Source organism: Acanthopagrus latus, chromosome 1, assembly GCF_904848185.1.
Source record: "Acanthopagrus latus isolate v.2019 chromosome 1, fAcaLat1.1, whole genome shotgun sequence".
Taxonomy (NCBI): Eukaryota; Metazoa; Chordata; class Actinopteri; order Spariformes; family Sparidae; genus Acanthopagrus; species Acanthopagrus latus.
Window position 1 is genome coordinate 1,790,029 of NC_051039.1, and position 21,130 is coordinate 1,811,158.

Sequence of the window (21,130 nt, forward strand, 5' to 3'; positions counted from 1 at the left end):
TATGATAAAATTCTTTACACAAATGTCCACTGGGATAAAATGATGAAGCTGTTACATTTTATATCCACAAACTTAAAGGTCAAAGGTCAACTGTGCTGTGGTGTTTCTAGTTTCTTCTTTTTCAGATATCTAAAAAAATTAATTAATGTCTTCAGGATTTTATATGTGAAGTAAGAAGATTCCTACTCTCACCACTCTCTGTTCTGCCTCCAGGTGACGGTCGGGGGAAGTGTGAGCAGCAGCGAGTTGGTTGTCATCCGTCTCAACCAGCCAGCTAACACCGTGGAGAACAAGATCCCCGACATGGAGCGGTAAGACAAGTTCAGCTCGCCATAAAGACACTTTAGAGATGTTTTGTTTCCAGTCTATACCATTTGTAGTTTATTTATTCCCATTATTTATTGCCACGGCGCAGTACTACCTGATGGAAGTTAACACAGAGACTAAAGTGGTGGAACCGCAGACACGTTTCTGCTGGACTCACGGGAGTCCAGGATACAGAGGGCAGCTGTGAAGAGTCTGGTCAGCTTGATCTGTTTGGATGGAGGGACGGTGGTGTCCTCTAAAGAAGTCACAATGTTAGAGTTTGATTTTTAATGACAACATCCAGCATGAACCAGACAGATTTATATATTAGTTAGCTTCCATTAACAGTCCTGCTTCTTCTTGTTGATTTAGATATTTAAAATGTGAATTTACAAGAAAAAAAATAGTATTTATCCAAAGTGAACACTAAAGACGGACACACAGAGTAAACACATGTTTTCACTGGTGACTCAATGGATGTTCAGATTTTAATAACTTCCAAACTAGTTGTGATTCCATAGGCCCCGCCTCTTTTCATCACATTTTCAATGACCTGACAAAACTGAAAAAAAAACCATCTAAATGTTTGAGTTTTCATAACTGGTGTGTGTGAAATGCTACTGTATTTCTGGATTTGCAATAAAATAGAATCAAATTTTATCTTTGTCTTTAACATAGGTGAAGATCTTCCCATGGAGAGTTTTCCAGGATGATGTCGTCCCCACAAACAGTGACTGACCCGACAAAGGAGAGCCACACTGTGAGTGTCTGATATTCTCTCTAAATTCTCTACTTGCTTTCTCTATCTGTACTCCATCCATCCATCCATCCATCCATCCATCCATCCATCCATCCATCCATTTTCTTCCGCTTACCTGGGGCTGGGTCGCGGGGCCAGCTGTCTGAGCTGGGACACCCAGACTTTCCTCTCCCTGGACACTTCCTCTAGCTCCTCCGGGAGGATCCCAAGGCGTTCCCAGGAGATGCTGGGTGACATAGTCACTCCAGCATGTCCTGGGTCTTCCTTGGGGTCTCCTCCCGGTGGGGCATGCCAAGAACACCTCCCGATGGAGGCGTCTAGGAGGCATCCGATACAGATTCCCTAGCCACCTCAGCTGGCTCCTCTTGATTTGTCTATCTGTACTCTCATTGTGTATTGTTGTGAGCTAGGGCTGGGCGATAAATCGGCAAAATCAATTAATTTGAGTTTCTGGTTTAGGACGATTTAAAAAAATGAAAATTGATTTTTTATTTAACTTGCTCTGCCGCCGCTCCTCATAGGCTCCCGTAGTTCATAATGGGCTCTGCCCCCCGCATTGACTTTCCACAGAGAAACATACACAACAACATGGCAGCAAGTCAAGAGCTCGTTCCTAAAAATGCACTGTTGAGAAGAAAAAAATCAATTAAAATCGTAAATCGAGTTTGTTGTGAAAAAATGTGAGATTCGGAGCCCTATTGTGCGCTGACCCTCACTGTACTAAAGATGCTCAACTACTGCATGTTTGATCCTGTTCTTGTGAGACTGCAGTCACAGGTCAATTCTGTGTTGTTAAAATCTGTTCCACAGATTTTACACCAAAACCATAGAATTATTCTCTATTCTGAATATATTGGAATGTCAGCTAGATGTAGAGATGCACCGATCGACCGGCCAGGGACCAGAGTCATCAGGTTTCAGACAATATCTGCGATGAGCGGCTGGTCAGTGTCAGATCTGTCCGACTCTGTGCCAGTCACATTTACACACATGCTGCTCACCTTTCAATAAGGCCACCAGTCCGAACTGAATATTTTATGTTATTTATTAAATATATGTGCACTCCTTTTAATATCAGCTCAGTGTTAGTGTCTTAACTGCGGCTGGTTGTCACTTTTCAAACGCCTTCCTCTTTTCCTCTGCTGCCTTTCTGTGTGCTTCACTGTGGACAGGCAGCAGAGACACGCATGTTACTCATGTTGACGAGGAACATTTAGCCTTCTCAAACTTATATGCTGTGTTTCTTTTTTTAGTTGTGTTTGCTTCAACAAGAAAACAAACCATTCATATATGTGTACTTGTGTTTCTGTTTCTTTCCACTGTCTTATATTTGGAAATGTGTACTCAAAAGGTTTTATGTGTTTTTACACGCTGTAGAAAAGTGTTCCTCTTTCACACAGGCAGTAGAAACCACCCTGGCTCTCTTCTCCATTTCAGACAAAATTATCATCCTCAGTCTACAAGTCATGATGATAATGCACACTTGGTTTTACACTCAAAACAAAAACAAGCATTTTCTCAGAAAGGCAGCACAAGCCAAAGTCATTATGGTTCTTAGAAAGAAAATTGGTATTGTTAGCAGTCAGAATTGGCAGATGAGACTGTGCATCTCTAATTGGAGTAAGTAGTTGTTTTATACATTGGTTAAAGTTCAATTGTATGATGTAATCTTGTCTTTACTGGTACACTTTACATGGAGTGCTGATTACAACTACACAGCTTAATTTGTTGAACAGTTGAACCACAGTTTTAAATCAAACTACAGGTAACCATAGTTCTGTAATGCAGGAGTTTCCAAATGACTGACACACAGACAGAGCAGAATGGATGCTGAGCGAAGCTTTAATCAGAAAGTACACAACATCACATGATTTAGTTTTAATATACAGAAGTATTGAGTACAGTTATATAAGTACTACAGATCATTAGTACATTAACCTTATTGTTATTTTTTTCTTCTTTGCCTCAGTTTCATAATGAGACAACAAAATTACTGTGAACTGGAAACAAAAGAGAATATGCATACATGCATGTGCCTGTTTCTTTCCACTGTCTACTGCCACTGCACCAATATTTAGAAATATATACTCAGGCGTTTTTTATGTGTTGTCTCACGCAGTAGAAAATTGTTCCTCTTTTACACAGGCAGTAGAAACCACCCTGCCTCTCTCCTCCGTTTTAGACAAAATTATCATCCTCAATCTACAAGTCAGGGTGAAAATGCACATTTGGTTTTACAAAGAAAAACAAGCATTTTCTCAGAAAGGCAGCACGAGCTCCATGAAGTACTTCTGCAGGTTTAGAAGAAAGAATTATGCATTTACAGTCTAAACTGTACATCCATTGTTTTTGATGGTAAAGCCAAATAGTAAAAGATTTTCTGAATTATCAACAACTGTTGGGTCTTTTGACTTAAGACATATAGCAGTATATGTTTATATTGATTTAAAGATTTTAAGCTCATCCCGTAGTATCCTGAGAACCTCCCTCCTCCTTTTCCTCCTGCCTCCTTCTATCTTTACCCCATCCACTACATTCCTGTGTTCCAACTATGTTTTCCCACTTTCCTGATGTTGCCTCTGCCACTGGGACCTGCTCCTCTGTAACTGCCAACATTCGTGGAAACTCCTTGTTGAGGTTTTGTGAGTGAAGGTTGTGAATTCTTTGAAAAACAGTAGCGGGCAACTTGTCCACCACTAGAGCAGCTTGTGCACTGCATAGCCCTTTGTCGGTTGCAACGGAATATGTTGCTCAGACCGATTGATCCCCCAAGTCGCTGGAGGGCTCCCTGTAGATCCTGGTCAGGTATGACATGACCATTACGCGGCTGGAATATGTTGGAAAACACAACAGCGTAGTTATGCCATCTTTGAATTGCTTTAATGCTATTAAGAATGCTCCAATTACTTGACTCGCTTGTACATCTTTGATCACATGGGGAAGCAAGAACGTAGAAAAGCAACAAATCATTTTTATCAAGATTTTTGACCAAGGTGTTAATGTGCTGCAGAGTACGGTACTCTGCATGATCTGCTCTACCCTCCTTAACTTCATTAGGACACTGGCTCTTAACATCAGCCCATGTGTTAACTCCTGGACATTTTCTCAGAACATCAGGCCATTGCACACGTCCACCAGGACACTGATCCACAACATTAGGCCATCTCAGAACCGTGGCTGCAACCACCCTTGTGCCAGTGTACACTTCACAATTAAGAATCTCCCTCCTGACTCTGCCTCCATCGTCAAGTTGACTGATGTCATACATCTTCGTGTCTTTGTTGTATGGGATGGTTACTGCCAGGCTGAACATTGGGTTTCTTCTGTCAGAACAAAACAGATCAAAAAAACATAAACCAGGTGTTATTTAAAACGGCACCAAATGGTAGAATTTGCGTCTTGTCACTGCCAGAATCTCTCTGTTTGATTATCAAATAAAATACATTTATGATAAATGAAACAAATGTAAACATAATGGATATAATGAATATTAAAATCAGTTACACTATTTATCCTGAAGTAGATATATTGTTAATGTAAATTTAGAGCAAACATATGGAAAATCATCCGGTCATACTTGTATAAAGTAGCGTTTTTATGTCAGTTTCTGGTGCTTGTTTTATGTGTTTGTCTGTTTCTGACATTTCTCTCCGTTATAAAGCAGATTGTAACTTTTTAAAAGCACTATGACTAACATTTACTCAGTTCTTTACTGACCTTCCACCATTGTAGCTTGGTGTGTACCTGCCACAAGAAACAGATGCAACATGTTACTGCTATGTTTGATCATTTGATACAGAGAATAAGAACCTGATGTGATAATTGGAAAGGTGCACTGGTCATACAATTGTCAGAAATGATCTTTATATAAAAAGGAAACAATAAACACACTGCGTGATGTTAGAAAAAATATCAATACGAAGGACTTGTACTCACCCAGTTCAGTTTTATTAGCACACTAAACTGAGAAATAAATAACTCCTCAGACTGCTGTTACGTTTATGGGATTATGAAATAGTTACAAAGGTAACTTGTAATAATTTGTCATGTTTCCTTGTGGTATTGTTTTTATGAATTGGTTGTATTTTTGTGTATAAGCAGAAGTCGACTCACCTGTTCAAGATCTCATCTACAATTGGTGCTAGTTGGTTCTTGTCCACATCTGCCAAACTGTTTCCATCAAACAGCAACAGGCAGACTGTTACAGCCATCCAGCACCGGCCGGCCATCTGAGTGTTACACAAACAGAACCAGCACAGAGCGTTTAGTACATTACAGTACGATACAGTAACGACTGTGATTACCGACTCATGAATAATTACTTGATTATCAGAATATTTGGAAATGATTGTTGTTGCTAAAAGATCATTAAACTGCTGACTCATGACAATCATGGGAAATCTAGGGAAATTCAACGTGTCATTATTTAGTAAATGCAGCCTGCTGCCAGAGTGGACTCGTTCAGAGCCACAGTCTCACTTTAATGTGGCTTAATAATCTTTTCTGGAACTGAAAAGGCTGGTTAGACTCTTCGGAAAGTGAAAATAAGGCTTTACTGTAACTACGGTCCATATTTCAAACTTGTTTGCTTGTTCAGACTTGTTTTTGGCCAACCTGCACCAACCTGACACATTCCACTGCCTCATTAAAAGCAGGCCCAATCAATGTCTAGCACTGAGTTTTAAAATGAGTAAGTGTTCCTTTATAATCGTAAAATCAAGGCATGGCAATGAATACCATCTTTTCTCAATTTTTCAGTCTATTACAACACCTTGCTTTGAGGTTATGTAGAAAAAAAAACAAAAAAACAACAACATTTTCCTGCCCACCGTTTTTTTGTCTTTTGTATTTGAAAATATGATTTGTACTCAATCCCAGTGAAAAATCTTTTACCTGCTTTGATGAAGAACGATGTAGCACAAAAGCAAATGGCTCAGCTTCCCTCTCAGCGCAGGTGAGGTATAAGTGAATTCACACTGAGGGAAGTGACATTTTTATAGTAAAGAGGCGGGCTGAGGCCAAACCCTGAGAGCTGCCCGATGTCCATATTTGAACATGTCTCTGAGAAGTGATGAACAGAAGAGACTACGTATCTTTAAATGATAAAGTTACAGCTGAAAGTGACAACAGAAATAATTTGCAGATTTCATATATCTCTCCAGTGTGAATCCACTGCCAGTTTTGTATTGTTGTCATCACGACATCACGCTGATTCAGTCGATGGACATTTGTTTTGTCACTTATCCCTGGCTCGTAACCTAGAGAGGCCCTGCTGGCTTATTCAGTGCTCACATTTGCATCGTTCTTATGGTTACTGCCTAAAGTACCATATATCTGCAGCACCATTCCTGAGGTGTCTCCAACTTCTCTGTGGGCTTCCAGTTGTAGCATCTCTTCTTTTGAACGTTTCTATCTTTTGTTCTTTGTTTACATATCTAGGTTTATAATATATGTCAGTCCTCCACCGCTGGTGTTGCTGCTGCAGCTGCCATTATTTCTGTGTTGTGAAGTGTCTTATTTTACCCATAATGCATTGCGTAACCTGGTTTCCAAATCAGTCTGACATCAGTCATTCTAAAGGAAGCTTAATGCTAAGGAGGAGGAGCTGTTACTGACGTAGCCCGGGCACATCCCAAAGTGGGCTAACCCCGACTTTAGCTGATGGCTCGCTAGTGGAAAAAAAAGTTATCTTCACTTCTGCAGTTAAGCATCTCACTCCAACATACGGCTGCTGTGTGGTGACATTGTGTAGCCATATATTGTTATTCAAACATAAATCAGTAAGCCTGTTGTTGTTCTGTTCATATTCAGCACATTTAAACTTTTTATGTCAGTCAGTGGTTTTAATAATGGCCCACTAATATTGGAGGGTGATTTATGTATGGTTGTCAAACACTTCAAACAACAGCACAGGTGATATAATTTGCCAAAAATGAGTTGCACTTTAATTCCTGTTTACAAAGATTTAGATAAATGTGTTAATAAAATAAGTTGCATTAAGGGCTACACAATGAATTGTAACGTTATCAAAAATTGCAATATCAAGATTGCGTAAGCTCCGTTTTTTTTGTTTGTTTTATAAAGGTGCACTGTGTGACAGAAGGCATTATAATGAAGTACTGTAGTGCTGCGTAGATGCCCCAGCCTAGTTGCTCACCAGATGTAAGAAAACATGTTTTGTTTGATACAGATCTCAGCAAATGGCACATCATGATTTTTGTAGATTTCACAAGTCTGATCACAAAACACATTTTTGGCCATTTCTCAACAATTATTTTTATGAATTATGTGCACAAACTACATACACATCTAATAACATGATGACATGTTGTACTGATGACATTGACACAAGGTCACTGTGACATCATAATATTCTGCAAAAAAAAGTTCTTTCCATTATTTATCTTGACTCCTTGGGTGGAGGCAGACAGCTCTGAAGCTTTAATTCTAGTCTCAGTGAGCCACAACAAATCTGTGTTGAAATCAGCAGGAGGAGAGCTAGTTATATTAGCAGCTGGTAGGCAGCATGATCCAGTGTTGTTTGACTGGATCTAGTTGAGCTAAAAACACTGCAGGACTGAGAGTTTGTGTTCAGAGGAACATGAAGTGTTATAACTGCGGTTCACAGTGAATAAATATACTGAAGTGAAAAAGTTGATCTGGATATGTGTTATTCTGCTTGTGTTCATGGTTTACCAAATGACTGACACACAGGCCAGAATGGATGCTTAGCGAAGCTTTATTCAGATTAAATAGACATGAAGAGATGTGTACAATGACATGAATACTGTCAATACTGAGGACAGTAAGATATATATATTTTTTAAATTACATTTTTTAAAAGAAAGTATGAGAAATTACTTGAAAATTACGCTTGCTCTATATAGTAATGATATAGTAAACTTGTTTCAAAACAAGGGAGTTTTTTGCAGTCAAGGTGGGTTTGTGGAGCTGCTGAAGTTCTAACAAATCTGTTTCACCTGAGTCACAGCTTTCCCAAAACTTAACTACGACCCCATCTTGATCTCCTACCAAATCCCCCAAAACTCCAACCTCCTCTACGTCTGCCACCTCCTCTACGTCTGCCAAATCCCCCAAAACCCCAACCACCTCTACGCCTGCCACCACCTCTACGCCTGCCACCACCTCTACGCCTGCCACCACCTCTACGCCTGCCACCTCCTCTACGCCTGCCACCTCCTCTACGCCAGAGGCCTCCTCTGCGTTTTCCCCCTTGTCTTCGTCTTCTCATTCCTCTGCCTTTTCCCCCCCTATGTCTTCTCAGTCCTCTGCGTTTTCCCCCTCGTCTTTGTCTTCTCAGTCCTCTGCCTTTTCGCCCCTTACGTCTTCTCAGTCCTCTGCCTTTTCGCCCCTTACGTCTTCTCAGTCCTCTGCCTTTTCCCCCCCTACGTCTTCTCAGTCCTCTGCCTTTCCCCCCCCTACGTCTTCTCAGTCCTCTGCCTTTTCCCCCCCTACGTCTTCTCAGTCCTCTGCCTTTTCGCCCCTTACGCCTTCTCAGTCCTCTGCCTTTTCCCCCCCTACGTCTTCTCAGTCCTCTGCCTTTTCCCCCCCTACGTCTTCTCAGTCCTCTGCCTTTTCCCCCCCTACGTCTTCTCAGTCCTCTGCCTTTTCCCCCCCTACGTCTTCTCAGTCCTCTGCCTTTTCCCCCCCTACGTCTTCTCAGTCCTCTGCCTTTTCCCCCCCTACGTCTTCTCATTCCTCTGCCTTTTCCCCCCCTACGTCTTCCCATTCCTCTGCCTTTCCCCCCCCTACGCCTTCTCAGTCCTCTGCCTTTTCCCCCCCTACGCCTTCTCATTCCTCTGCCTTTTCCCCCCCTACGTCTTCTCAGTCCTCTGCCTTTCCCCCCCCTACGTCTTCCCATTCCTCTGCCTTTTCCCCCCCTACGTCTTCCCATTCCTCTGCCTTTTCCCCCCCTACGTCTTCCCATTCCTCTGCCTTTTCCCCCCCTACGTCTTCTCATTCCTCTGCCTTTTCGCCCCTTACGTCTTCTCATTCCTCTGCCTTTTCGCCCCTTACGTCTTCTCAGTCCTCTGCCTCTTTGCCTCCTACGTCTTCCCATTCCTCTGCCTTTTCGCCCCTTACGTCTTCTCAGTCCTCTGCCTCTTTGCCTCCTACGTCTTCCCATTCCTCTGCCTTTTCCCCCCCTACGTCTTCTCAGTCCTCTGCCTCTTTGCCTCCTACGTCTTCTCATTCCTCTGCCTTTTCGCCCCTTACGTCTTCTCATTCCTCTGCCTTTTCCCCTCCTACGTCTTCTCATTCCTCTGCCTTTTCCCCCCCTACGTCTTCCCATTCCTCTGCCTTTTCGCCCCTTACGTCTTCTCAGTCCTCTGCCTCTTTGCCTCTTACGTCTTCCCATTCCTCTGCCTTTTCCCCCCCTACGTCTTCTCAGTCCTCTGCCTCTTTGCCTCCTACGCCTTCTCAGTCCTCTGCCATTACATCCTTTACGCCTTCTCATTCCTCTGCAGTTCCCCCCCGACGTCTTCCCATTCCTCTGCCTTTTCCCCCCCTATGTCTTCTCAGTCCTCTGCCTCTTTGCCTCCTGCGTCTTCTCATTCCTCTGCCATTACATCCTTTACGCCTTCTCATTCCTCTGCATTTTCCTCCTTGTGATGGTGGCGCACCTCCATTTGGAATTTCCCCCTTTTCAATATCATTCTCAGGACCACCTTCTGAGGGTGGCACACCTCCGTTTGGAATTACGTTATTATCATTACCATTATCAAGACTCCCTTGTGAAGAAGGTGCCCCCTCATCTTCTTTTTCACTACCATTATCAAGACTCCCTTGTGAAGAAGGTGCCCCCTCATCTTCTTTTTCACTACCATTATCAACACCACCTTGACTGCCTGTGGATGGCGTGGGGGGCTGGCTAGGGCTGGGACCCGACATTGTTTCGTCTGAAACACAAGAGTGTGCAACTTGATCATCGCTAGAGCAACTAGTGCAATTCATCCTACCATCTTGTTTATCACAACGGAATATGTTGCTTAGACCAATTGCACCTCGGGTACCATTGTAGGTCCCGAGTCGCTCAAGGGCTCCACTCAGCTCTTCCTCAGTATTGAGCCTACCATCACTGGGTTTGGATATTTTAGAAAACACCACAGCGTAATTGCTCCATTGCAGAATGTGATTCATCCTTTTGAGGATGTTCTCTCTATGACTGCCACTTGTACATTTTTCAACACATGGGGAGGCATAAGCATAGAGAAGCAAAAATTCAGCATCCTGCTTATTACTATGGTTAAACAAGTCGTCCAGGTGGTCCACAACACGTGACTCTGCTTGATCTCCTCCTTCACTCCCACCAAGAAGTCTGGCTGCAACCAACCTCCTGCCGATGTACACCTCATTCTTGTTGAGCTTTTCCTTCACTGCACCAACTGGATCACTTTTAGAGACAGTTTCAAGGATATCGTCGATATTCTGGTTCTGGTCATCTGGGATCCTTACAGCCAGACTCAACTTGCCGTCTGTCTGGTACCTGTCAAAGGAAAAACACAAAAGACATTCCACTATGTGTTTTAGATCTTTTGGGGCAGAACACAATATTCTGTAGATTGAAGATGACATCTTCCCACCAACACCCATCCGGATTTTTTGGCGGATTTTAAAGAGTCTTGGTCTCTGCACCTCGACAGTCCCTCACTGCGTTCTCCTTAAACATACCAGGAAAAAAGTGCCTTTGGAGTTGGGCTGCTTGAGCTTCCACTCATTATATTTAATTAGTGGAAGGTGCTTCTCCCACGCCTTGCTTTTCTAAAAATACAACTCTATATCCTAGGAATACAATGGTATTTTTGGGATGAGAATGAGAATTTTTTGTGGCAATCTTTTGTCTTACTCAGCGGTGTAAATGTAAAATGACGGTTTTCGAAAACTTCATTGCGTCAATAGACATAGATGTGGATAAATCTGTATAACTTTCTTTGTTAGGCACACTGGTCTGACTGGCAGTATTTTGTTGATAGAAAAAGTGAACTAGAGTCTCGACAACAGCTACTATATTTCTGCCTTTGTGTTTTATCAGTTGCCCAAGATGTTTCACAGTATTGCTCGAAATATACTCAGTACCATTTACTGGAGCTTTTTACATCCTTGATTCCCAGAAAGATTGGATGCAGAACACAGAAGAAAGCCCTTTTGGCTTGGTGGTTTTGGAGATCAGATGCACTTTTTCATAGCTACTGTACCTTTGTGCTGACATAATACTAGTTTGTGGGCATGTTTTTCACACAAATTACAACTCCAGCTACATTCTTTGTACTTGTAATCTTGTAAAACCAGCATCTTTCCCTAAGTATTTGTAAAACCTTCTGTACCCCTCTGCAATGTCCTGCTGTATTCCAGCTCCTTGTGATGTTTAACATATCTAAATACCATAATTCTTCTATTCAGTGATACAGAAGTCGACTCACTTTTTCAAGATGCCATCTACAATTTCTGCAAGCCTGTTCTGGTCGACATCAGCCAGAGTGTTTTCAGTAGAGAGGAAGAAGGCGAGCACTGCAACCATCCAGCAGAGGCCAGCCATCTGCACACAGATCGAGATGGGTAGCAGTTGAAGTAAGTAGAACGTACAGTGTTTTTTAAAGACGGTATCAGCATGAATAGGATAAAAACACAGAAAATAATAACTAGAGCAAATATATAGTGGTTATCAGTTATCATATGAAAAATGACGCCTTAAAGTTGTACTTCTCTCAAGGCAGTTTGTATTAATGATAGTGAAAATTTAAAAGCCATGAAGCACCTTCATGGGGTTACTCAAATATCTGTGGCACTCAAATAAAATACTTTCAAATAACTTCTAGATGTGATAGAACTATATTAATACTACATAGTATCAACCGCTGGTTACTACAAAATGACAACTAGTGGATATATGAATTTTCTTCTTTGTTCAAGTAAAGAAATATTGCTATTAATCTGATAACTGAAAACATTCTGCAACGACAATATACATGAATCTATGTTGTGGCATGTAGAACCAAGTTTAGAAGACTGACGTGTTTCAGCTTGTGGCTCTTAAGGGGGTCATCAAAAAACAACAACAACATTAACATAAGGAAAGTATATAAGTAAAAAAAAAACAAAAAAAACGATACATATAAAAGACAGCCAATCATATACATCCACACAGATATCAGCCAATGTAGCACCCGAAGAGGCTGGTTGGTTATGTGGTCATGTGGCTTCCAGCCAGTCATTGTTACAGAGTGACAGAGAGGTGAGGGGAGTGTCTAATGAAGGACGTTAATGATACTATATTTGGTCCATAAAGAGCAATCAAGAGGTGGTACCACATATGTTTTGTGCTACATACAGACGAAGAAGGAGGAGCAACAACAAACATCATAAAAAGCACAAAACATGACATGGTACAAAATTATTTTAATTATAACAATGTTCTTTGTGAAAACACATTCATTATTTAAGAACCACTATAAAAACTCAGTAATTGGAAAGTCCTTATTCATGCCCACTAAGAGGATGTTTTTTTTTGTTTTTGTTTTTTTGTTTTTCCTGATGGAGTTGACATTACTAACTCTCTGGGATTGATCACCTCTATTCCTATAAACTTTATAAAAGTTCTACTCTGCTACAGCACGACATCTTTATTACTTGTAGGAATAGAAGGGATCAAGTCCAGTCAAAGAGATGGTACTATTATTTTAGTAGGAAAAAAGAGAAGCATTTTGTGTTTTTCATTTAAAAAGTTTGTTTCCAGGAGGGTTTGAAACTTAAAAGTTAATGTGGTTTTGTAGTGCATTTTCACAATGAAGTGTTTTTTAAATATTTTTTTAGCATGTTATCCTTTATGCTTTTTATGATGCTTGTTGTAGCATTGTATGTAGCACTAAAACTGCATCCTGTTTTACAAATGTAAGTACCACCTCTGGGTTGCTCTTCTCAAATGTATTGACCAAATATAGTGTCATTAACGTCCTTTATTAGACACTCCCCTCACCTCTCTGTCACTCCTCAGTGTTTGAAGGTCAGCGTTTGACCAGAAGCCACATGACCACATAACCAACCAGCCTCTCTGGGTGCTCTGCTGGCTGATATTAGTGCATATGTACATGACTGGTTGTCTTTTACATTATTATCTATGCACCGTGGATATACTTCTGCTCTTACTGCATCATGCATATCAATTAAACTGTGACACTGGAATGTCATTGGCAAATTTCACAAGTAGATGTCAGATTACTTCCTTTTTTTGTTGTTGTTTTTTTTGTAGTTTCACAAAGCTGTTAAAACCAGCATCAATAGAGGAACTCCTGTGCAAAACATGTCCATCAGTCTTATGAATACAATATGAACACACCACATACTTTAAACCATCTCTGAATTATTGCGCAGTGATGGACTTAATCCAGCAAACTGAAAAATACTAGAGAAAAAAACAGTAAAAGAGAAGTTCTGCCAACCACGGACATTCTCAGCCTGTTATAGGGTTTAATGTGGCTTTATGAACTCTTTGGAAAACTGTTTGAAATTTTTACAAGGTGTCAGGAAAGATGAGATCCATTAAAGGCCTAATAACTGCATGAACTGAGAAACAATGATCACTGAAGCCTGTTGCTACCTCCTGAGAATGAAGCCAGATGCAGCCAAGTGAAAATCTTTTACCTTCTTGGTAGAGAAAGATGTCTGACGGATGCTGCCACCCACCTCTTCTGTTTTCCTCTCAGGTGCTGCTTCACTACCAACCGTCAGAAAGAAGGGCGTTTTTATAGAGGAGAAGTTGATGACATCCAACCCCTCAGAGTCACACCATGACCTTATTTGAACATATTTTTCTACAATTAGGAAGATGAAAGTATATTGAGACTGTAGGAGGTCTTGACTTTGATATGCATCTTAGATTCTACATCTGGACCAAAGAAAACCTGTTGAGCACTAGATGACTTTAACTTTTTAATGCATCGGACAGCTGTCACTGTAAAATTAGCCATTTTAGGATGACGAGTAAAAAGCTCAAAAAATTAATGTATAAACAGTTGAATCTGCACATGAAAATATACTTTTGTTGTCATTAATCACACTGACTGAGTACTGAGGAATTGAAATCAGTCATCAAAACATGGTGTCACTGCTCAATCAATCAATCATGTACGTGGATGGATTGGTCCCTCGGCACAGACACAGAAAAGGTCCCCACTGCTCCCACATAGAGGCCAGAGCCCCAGACTGAAGGAGACACAGAACAATGTGAGGCAGGTGAACCAGAACTCTCAGAATCTCAGACGTAAAAACAACTCGGAAATGTTCCTTGTAGTCATGGTGCAACTATTTTGTTATCATTTTGTGTCTCTTTGTGGACGTTTGGCATCTCTTTGTGGTGATTTATGTCTATTTGTAGTCGTTTAGTTTTGTGTCTCTGTGAATTTTCCTTCTTTGTGGTCCGTCATTTTTCACAGTTCTCTATAGTACTGTTTTGTCACTTTTTTGGGGGGGGCCGAGCTACTGGGGCCAATGTTTTGTCTCTTTGTGGTCATTTTGTGTCTTCTAGTCAGTCTGGTCAGTTTTTGTGGTCATTTTTTAATTCTTTGTAGTATTTTTCTGACATTTTGTTGTAATTTTGTGCCTTTTTGTCGTCAGTTTGTTGCCTCAGAAAAGGCCTCTGGAGAACTGACGCTTTCTTTGAGGATGACATGTTTTGTGTCTCAGAAAGTAAAACCAAATCTGCCTGTTCATTCTGACAATGAGATTGAAGATGGAGATACGGACAGACAGAAGGAAGTTCAAGTCAGTCTACCATCTTCTACACTTCAGCTTTTCAGACAAATAAAGAGGAAGAGCAGCATGAAGGTTTTGCTGTTTTACATACTGTAATTATTGCAAAACAGTTAGCACGACTTTGTACCACACATCTCTTCTTGTAGTGTCAGGTTTTCTTATTTGGGGCGGGATACGTCTAGTTGGATTCATGGACAAACCGATCAGATGTTGGTGGTCAAAACTCAAGGTGACTTCATGTCGTCCTATTCTAGTAACATGACATCTCTAACTTCTGGAGGGAATATTCTACATTTACCTTTCTAAGAGTTCCATCATCGTCTTCACAAAATATATCAGTCTGGACAAAAATGTATGTAAATTGCAACTTGCCTGGAGGCTTACGACTGCAAGGCGCTAATTCTCTTTTTTTTCTGTATTGCTTCAGCAGAAAGTTGATAGTAAACCACAGGTTTTACTCAGCAGTTCTCTTATTATTTAGATTTGGATTTTACAGCTGGTGTTGATCTTTAAAACTGCTTCTTCATCCTGATTCGCAGATCGAGGAGATTTCAGCAGAAACAAAGAGGGAAGAGATGAATCGGCTGTATGTCCGAGAAGAGGAAGAAACATTAACTGTGAGGCAACGCAATAACTACACACATCTTTTTTTAATGATAGACATGATAACATTTAAAGAATTAATGTGTTTGATGTTGTGAGGGAAGATTATTTTGCATATTGTGCTGCCTCTGTGCTGGCGATGACCAGAGGCCTCATGTTTTTGTGTTGCCCATCTGTCCGTGTGCACAAAGAAGGAACTGATTAGCTTTTGGTGGTCAACGATCAAGGTAGCTGTGACCTCACGACAATTCATATAATTATGATAAAATTCTTTACACAAATGTCCAGTGGGATAAAATTATGAAGTTGTTACATTTTATATCCACAAGGTCAAAAGTCAACCACGTTCTGGTGTTTTTAGTTGATTCAAATAGTTGAAATTTAAAAAAAAACACAACACTTTTTAAATTGTAAGACATAATGTTTTTTTGCTAATTTTGTCGATGTCTTTTTTGGACAAACCAGTCTTCTATCCATCCTTCATTTATAAATGTACTGTACTGTTGGTGAAGGGAACAACATGCCTAGTTTAGGACTTCAAGACTTGAGACTTTGCCAGAAACTAATCTTGGTTTGTGATATCGAACATGTTTGCCTTCGAATCAACAATAAACATTTTATGATACTCCACAAAGATAAAACAATCTATCAAAGGGAAAGACAATAAATGAATAAAAAATAACATGAAAAGGACAAACAAGGTCAAAATTATTTTTCAAACTCTCAAATGTTTAGATGTTTGCCTTCAGCAGCAGTTTTCAAGCTTTATTGATGGATGGATTCAGTCTGAACTTCTCCTGTGAGATAAAAACATGTTTTAGGGGAAATTAATCTTGGAGTTGCTCTTTGGAGCCGTCTGCTGAAAGTGAAACCTGTAATATTTTACAACCTGCCATAAAACAGTGTTTCTGGGAAGGAGGGACAGCTGAACTACAGTCGCTTGATAACACCTGTAATTCAGGTGATCAGTTCATTGTCAGGTTTCAGGCTTGTGGAAAATGCAGCAGAGCCGAGATGGATTCTGGCAGTTTGGTTCGGCCTGGTCTCCTTCTTGTCATCTCCATTTGTGTGTGTGTCGTCTCTGGAAATCCTTTATGTGAGTAGAACCAGAATGGATGAAGTTTGAAAATAGAGAAAAAAGTGGTAAAGATTTGATTTAAAACTGTTGAGGCCGACTGTTTTCTGACGCTCAATTTAATACCATTAGTTTTTCGTGTCTAAATCTGTTTGTTCAGTCTGTCCAAAAATCAACAAGTCATACTTGATATTCATCATGACATATAGACATTTGGTGAATGTCTGGTGAGGTTTTCTATGGAGGTATTCAGGTTATATTAAGTTATGACGTTGTTGGGCCCTGCAGCGGTTATCAGGCTGCGCCATCATAAATCTACCTCTAGTCTTTCAGGCACTCAGTCAGCGAGCAGGTACTCAGGGGCACGACCCAGCCCTTTCACTGTGTACGCTAAACAACGTGTTGTTGTCAGTTTGATTACACTTTATGGTGTTTCAAAGTCCAATATCAGGTTCTACACGGATGTAAGAAAGAAAATTACAGCACAGAGTCACCAAAGATTATACATTAACACTGATTATGAGCCGGAGACATTAGAATTAATTTTGCCATTGTAAAAAAAAAAAGAAGAACAACATAGTACAACATACATTGTAATTCACTTTGAATGGTCTGTTTGTTTCAAGGGGGAACTCAGAATTCAGTGGTATCAGTTAAAAGGTAAACAGTTTGATGAAAGAAACAGGTATTATAGACGTATGGAGAGAAGTTTATCCGTCCTGTCGGGACTCTACTCATTATTCATCCCCTCACGACACATACTCTAGGATAGACTATTGTTTCATCTTTAAAAGTGATCTCCAGTAGTGCAACGTGATATTGGCCTGATCTCTCTGTCGGATCACAGTCCCATATATATGTCACTGCACCTTAACGATAAACTTTTTGGAGATTAAAGTGAAAAAGCCAAAAAGCATCCATGGCTTTATTTGTGAGTCAAACCTTTGTGTAAGAACATAATTACGATGAAAGAAGCACTTTTCAGATTTACCGTCACACTCCAGTGTCACTAGCACTCCAATGAAAATTAGCCTGCCTGAAACTGAAACTACAGTAAATCTTAAAAGTGCCTCTTTCTTCATAATTATGCATTTACACGAATGTTTGATTCGGTTGCTTTTTGGCGAGAGTTTCACTTTGAATTTATTTTTGATTTGTATATTATTTAAGATATTTGAGTTTAAAGTATAAATGAATTCAGAGTATATCTTGATCTTAACGATAATGGAGAGGTGAGGCCGCCTGTGGTTTGGGACGTGCTCAGAGCTGTAATTAGGGGAGGATAATTTCTATTACTTCTCATGAGAAACAACCCAGACAACAAAGGCTTAAGAATCTAGAAGTCAGATTAAAGCAGGTACGGAAAGAACATAAAGAAACCTTAGATCCAGAAATGAGTTTAGACATTAAGAAAACAAGGAATGAAATAGATGACATAAACACACAAGAAATTCAGAAAGAAATGTTGTCATGAAGTAGGAGGAAAATCTTTGAAGCTTCTGTTTTATAGATTACGAAAACAACGAGCTGAATACACTATACATAAGATTTGAAACCCTAAACCAGCTTAAAGAGAATAACAGAAAGTTTTGAGAAGTACTTTAAATCACTATAATCCCAAACCTAATCAGATGACGACCCCTAAATTGACAGTTTCTTAGCTACAGTCAATCTACCCTCCATTACAGAGGCACACAATCAAAAACTGGTTGCAGAAATAAGTAAAGAGGAACGATACTCAGCAATTAGGAGACTTAAAACAGGAAAGTCCCTGGACCGGATGGCTTTGGTTCGATTGGTATAAATCAATGCAAGAACACCAAGGTGACACTTTATTAAAATCCTTGAACTGGGTACTAAAAGAACGAGAAATCCCGCCTTCTTGGAGAGATGCGATCATTTCGGTCACACCGAAAGACAGAAAAGACAAAAATAGAATGTGGTAACTATCGTCCCATTGTTGTATTAAATATTGACTATAAACTGTTTACGTCAATATTGAGCAAGAGAGTTGAAAATATCCTACCAGAACTCATTCACTTGGATCAAACAGGTTTTATTCATCAAAGATAAACGCAAGACAGCGTTGGGACCTTACACCTTATAAGACACCACACAACATAATAGAGCGTCATACTAAATTAAAGGATTTATTTACAAGACACAATAGGAATTGTAGGTTTTGTTTGATCTTGTTTTATGTATGCATGTATGTGTATATATGTAGATATGTGTATGTAGGTATATATTTAGATATATGTGTGTGTATGCATGAGTATGTGGTTGTTTGTATTCCTTACCATAGTGCTCTGGTGAACTATGGAGTGAAGAGCTTCCCATGTTCGACTATATATCGTTAACTCTGCCCTATTGGTTAAAAAAGAATAAAAAATACTTGGAAAGGCAACATTGAATGAAAAGTCTCAAAATATGTTGTGTGGCTTTATCAGTAGTGCAGCTGTAATTGTATGAGACGATGAGTAAGAATGTATTTTTACCTAAATAAAATAAATAAATAAATGGATCACTAGATAATCTACCTCACTGCAGGTTTAGCACACAAGAAATATGTTTTTTTATCAGTGTGGCTTCAGGGATATCAATGTCATTCTGTCATTAACACCCTTTAACAAGTGGTAGGCACATAAATCCAAAACATTATACATGGCCAGTTACCAGATGATGTTATGGAGGTTTTAATGTGCAGGTGTTTGAGTGAACCTACATTAATGTGTCTGTTCTGTCTTAACTTATATGTTTTTTTCTGTTCCCAAAGATACTACAGTCATAGATTGTACTACTGATAACTCAAAAGCATTTGGTCCAGTGGATGAAGGATATGAAGGTAAGTTAGATATTATATTCATTTTACATCACAGATAAAATAAGATTAATGTCAAATAATCCAGCTAAAGGTGACTTTAGAAAATAAGTTCTCTGTTTCTTTGCAAGAGGCAGATATCTTCTAAATGATTACAATAAATCAAATGTGTTCCAATAAGATTACTATCTAATTATTTAATTTCTTTATTTCTTTAACATTTATTTTTCCTTCTCAAACAGTATTTCACCCAAATATCACAGTTGAAACAGATACCAATATTTTTTTAGAATTAAAAAGTTGGACTTACCATCATGTGTGGAAAGGTGTAATGATTTATGAGGTGATGCATCATTAATGAGCCACTTCACAATACTTTTATCTGCTCAAGGCTCATAAGTGTGCAGCATTCACATCAGTGAGATGCATCATTTATTGAAATTTCACTCAGGAAAATCTGTCAGATAAGTAATTTAGTCGCTCTGCAGGGGAAGTGGAGGTGGTAACTGGGATCACAGCAGGAAGTGGTGTGAAGTTGGTGCCATACATCTTTGACAAACACCTGGAGTATCTGGAGCTGAGCTTCACACTCGGAGACACCAGCGCGACTGTTCGCACCAAGAAGCCGCTGGACGCAGACACACTGACAGACGTGAGTTATGACAACGCTGTCTGATAGATATTAGATTAATGTGCTGATAATTCACAACAGCAAATGTGTTTTACCGCCTGGATTGAATTTCCTCACATGCTTATGTCAATATTGAAGGTCTTATTTTATGCAAATGTTTGCATCTGTTCAGCTTCCATCTGAACTTTCTGTTCAGGACTTGCTGCTACATTATGTCCAATATCTCATATATTTAACCTTCAGCACATCTTTACGTTGAGTTTTCTAGTGTGTTCTGTCAGGTGTCTCCACAGACCTCAAGTGTCCTCTGTTCCTGTCTTACAGAGTGGCGGCACCTTGTTTTACTCCATCATGTGTGATGGTGTAATTAAGGTGAGTGAAATGTAAAAGTCACAGTATTCACTCAGCACTGCAAAACAAAATATTTCAAATCATGTGTTTGTCTTTGCAGTACAACAACACTCGGAGACTGAAAATCAGTGACATCAATGACAACAGCCCGATATTTGAAGAGAAGCTCTACAGTCAGAATGTCTCTGAGGTGAGTCACTGAAATCTGTTAGAAAGAGACTGTAGACCTCCTGCACAATACACCTGTATCTACTGACAGGAACTGAACAGAAATATAAATGCAACACCTTCATTTTTGATCCAATTGTCTCAAATCATTTCTCTGAAATGTTGTTGATATATTGGTTAAACTCTGTGTTAGTAACAATCTACGGCCCAGTCCACACATACAGGGGAATTTTCTGAAACACATCTCATGGCCAATCACGAACACTAAGTACGCTCTGGTTGGTTTCTAAGCTACAGAAAATACTATTAATGAGGAAGTAAAATCCTGGATGAATGAAACAACCTGTTTTCAAAAGGCCTTGTACGTGTGGACCGGGCCTAAACTGCATGAGGACAAAATGGTGTTCACACTAGATACTGAAGAAAACTAGTGGAGCAGAGGCTTATTTGTAGCAAAGTCCCAGAAGAATTTGCTTGAAAATGTTTGTTTCATTGTTCTTTTGTTTTGTCTCCAATTGGCTGAGCTGATTAACGACCAGTGTTACCAAAGTGTGACCATAACCACCAGTTAGAGAGGATAAATGTTGTGACAGACTCTGTGTTCAGGCTAAGTGTTAACTTGTATGAACAACAGAACATGTGTGTGTG

General features: G+C 39.9%; 3 protein-coding genes across 14 annotated transcripts in view; 1 reads left to right on the forward strand and 2 right to left on the reverse strand.

The window, feature by feature from the left end:
• Positions 1–21,130, forward strand: part of LOC119017776 (cadherin-23-like) — a 101,113-nt gene that overhangs the window by 76 nt on the left and 79,907 nt on the right. For 3 of the 11 annotated variants that reach the window (XM_037094844.1, XM_037094854.1, XM_037094862.1), the window contains exon 1: positions 13,838–13,933. Coding sequence is in view for 8 of the 11 variants with exons in the window: in XM_037094900.1 (XP_036950795.1) it covers positions 14,900–14,905; positions 15,373–15,450; positions 16,424–16,532; positions 19,288–19,356; positions 19,821–19,984; positions 20,288–20,335; positions 20,415–20,504 (564 nt within the window). In the remaining 3 variants the exon portion in view is untranslated. Of the gene's footprint in view, positions 1–213; positions 312–984; positions 1,067–13,837; positions 13,934–14,534; positions 14,843–14,884; positions 14,906–15,372; positions 15,451–16,423; positions 16,533–19,287; positions 19,357–19,820; positions 19,985–20,287; positions 20,336–20,414; positions 20,505–21,130 lie in introns of those variants that run through there. The other 8 variants (XM_037094812.1, XM_037094827.1, XM_037094836.1 and 5 more) reach the window with 4 other exon arrangements.
• On the reverse strand, positions 2,527–5,805 carry LOC119017848. 2 transcript variants are annotated; one of them, XM_037094962.1, is made up of 3 exons: positions 5,180–5,805; positions 4,784–4,810; positions 2,527–4,386 (listed from the first exon to the last, which is right to left on the reverse strand). In XM_037094962.1, exons 1-3 carry the CDS (start codon positions 5,458–5,460, stop codon positions 3,597–3,599), a joined length of 1,098 nt encoding a protein of 365 aa, XP_036950857.1. In that variant the 5' UTR covers positions 5,461–5,805; the 3' UTR covers positions 2,527–3,596. The 2 variants fall into 2 exon arrangements, with proteins under 2 accessions (XP_036950857.1, XP_036950848.1); XM_037094953.1 differs by having other exon boundaries at positions 2,529–4,389.
• On the reverse strand, positions 9,014–13,802 carry LOC119017828. Its single transcript, XM_037094921.1, has 3 exons — positions 13,724–13,802; positions 11,506–11,621; positions 9,014–10,571 (listed from the first exon to the last, which is right to left on the reverse strand). The coding sequence occupies exons 2-3, from the start codon at positions 11,619–11,621 to the stop codon at positions 9,539–9,541; spliced, it is 1,149 nt and encodes a 382-aa protein (XP_036950816.1). The 5' UTR covers positions 13,724–13,802; the 3' UTR covers positions 9,014–9,538.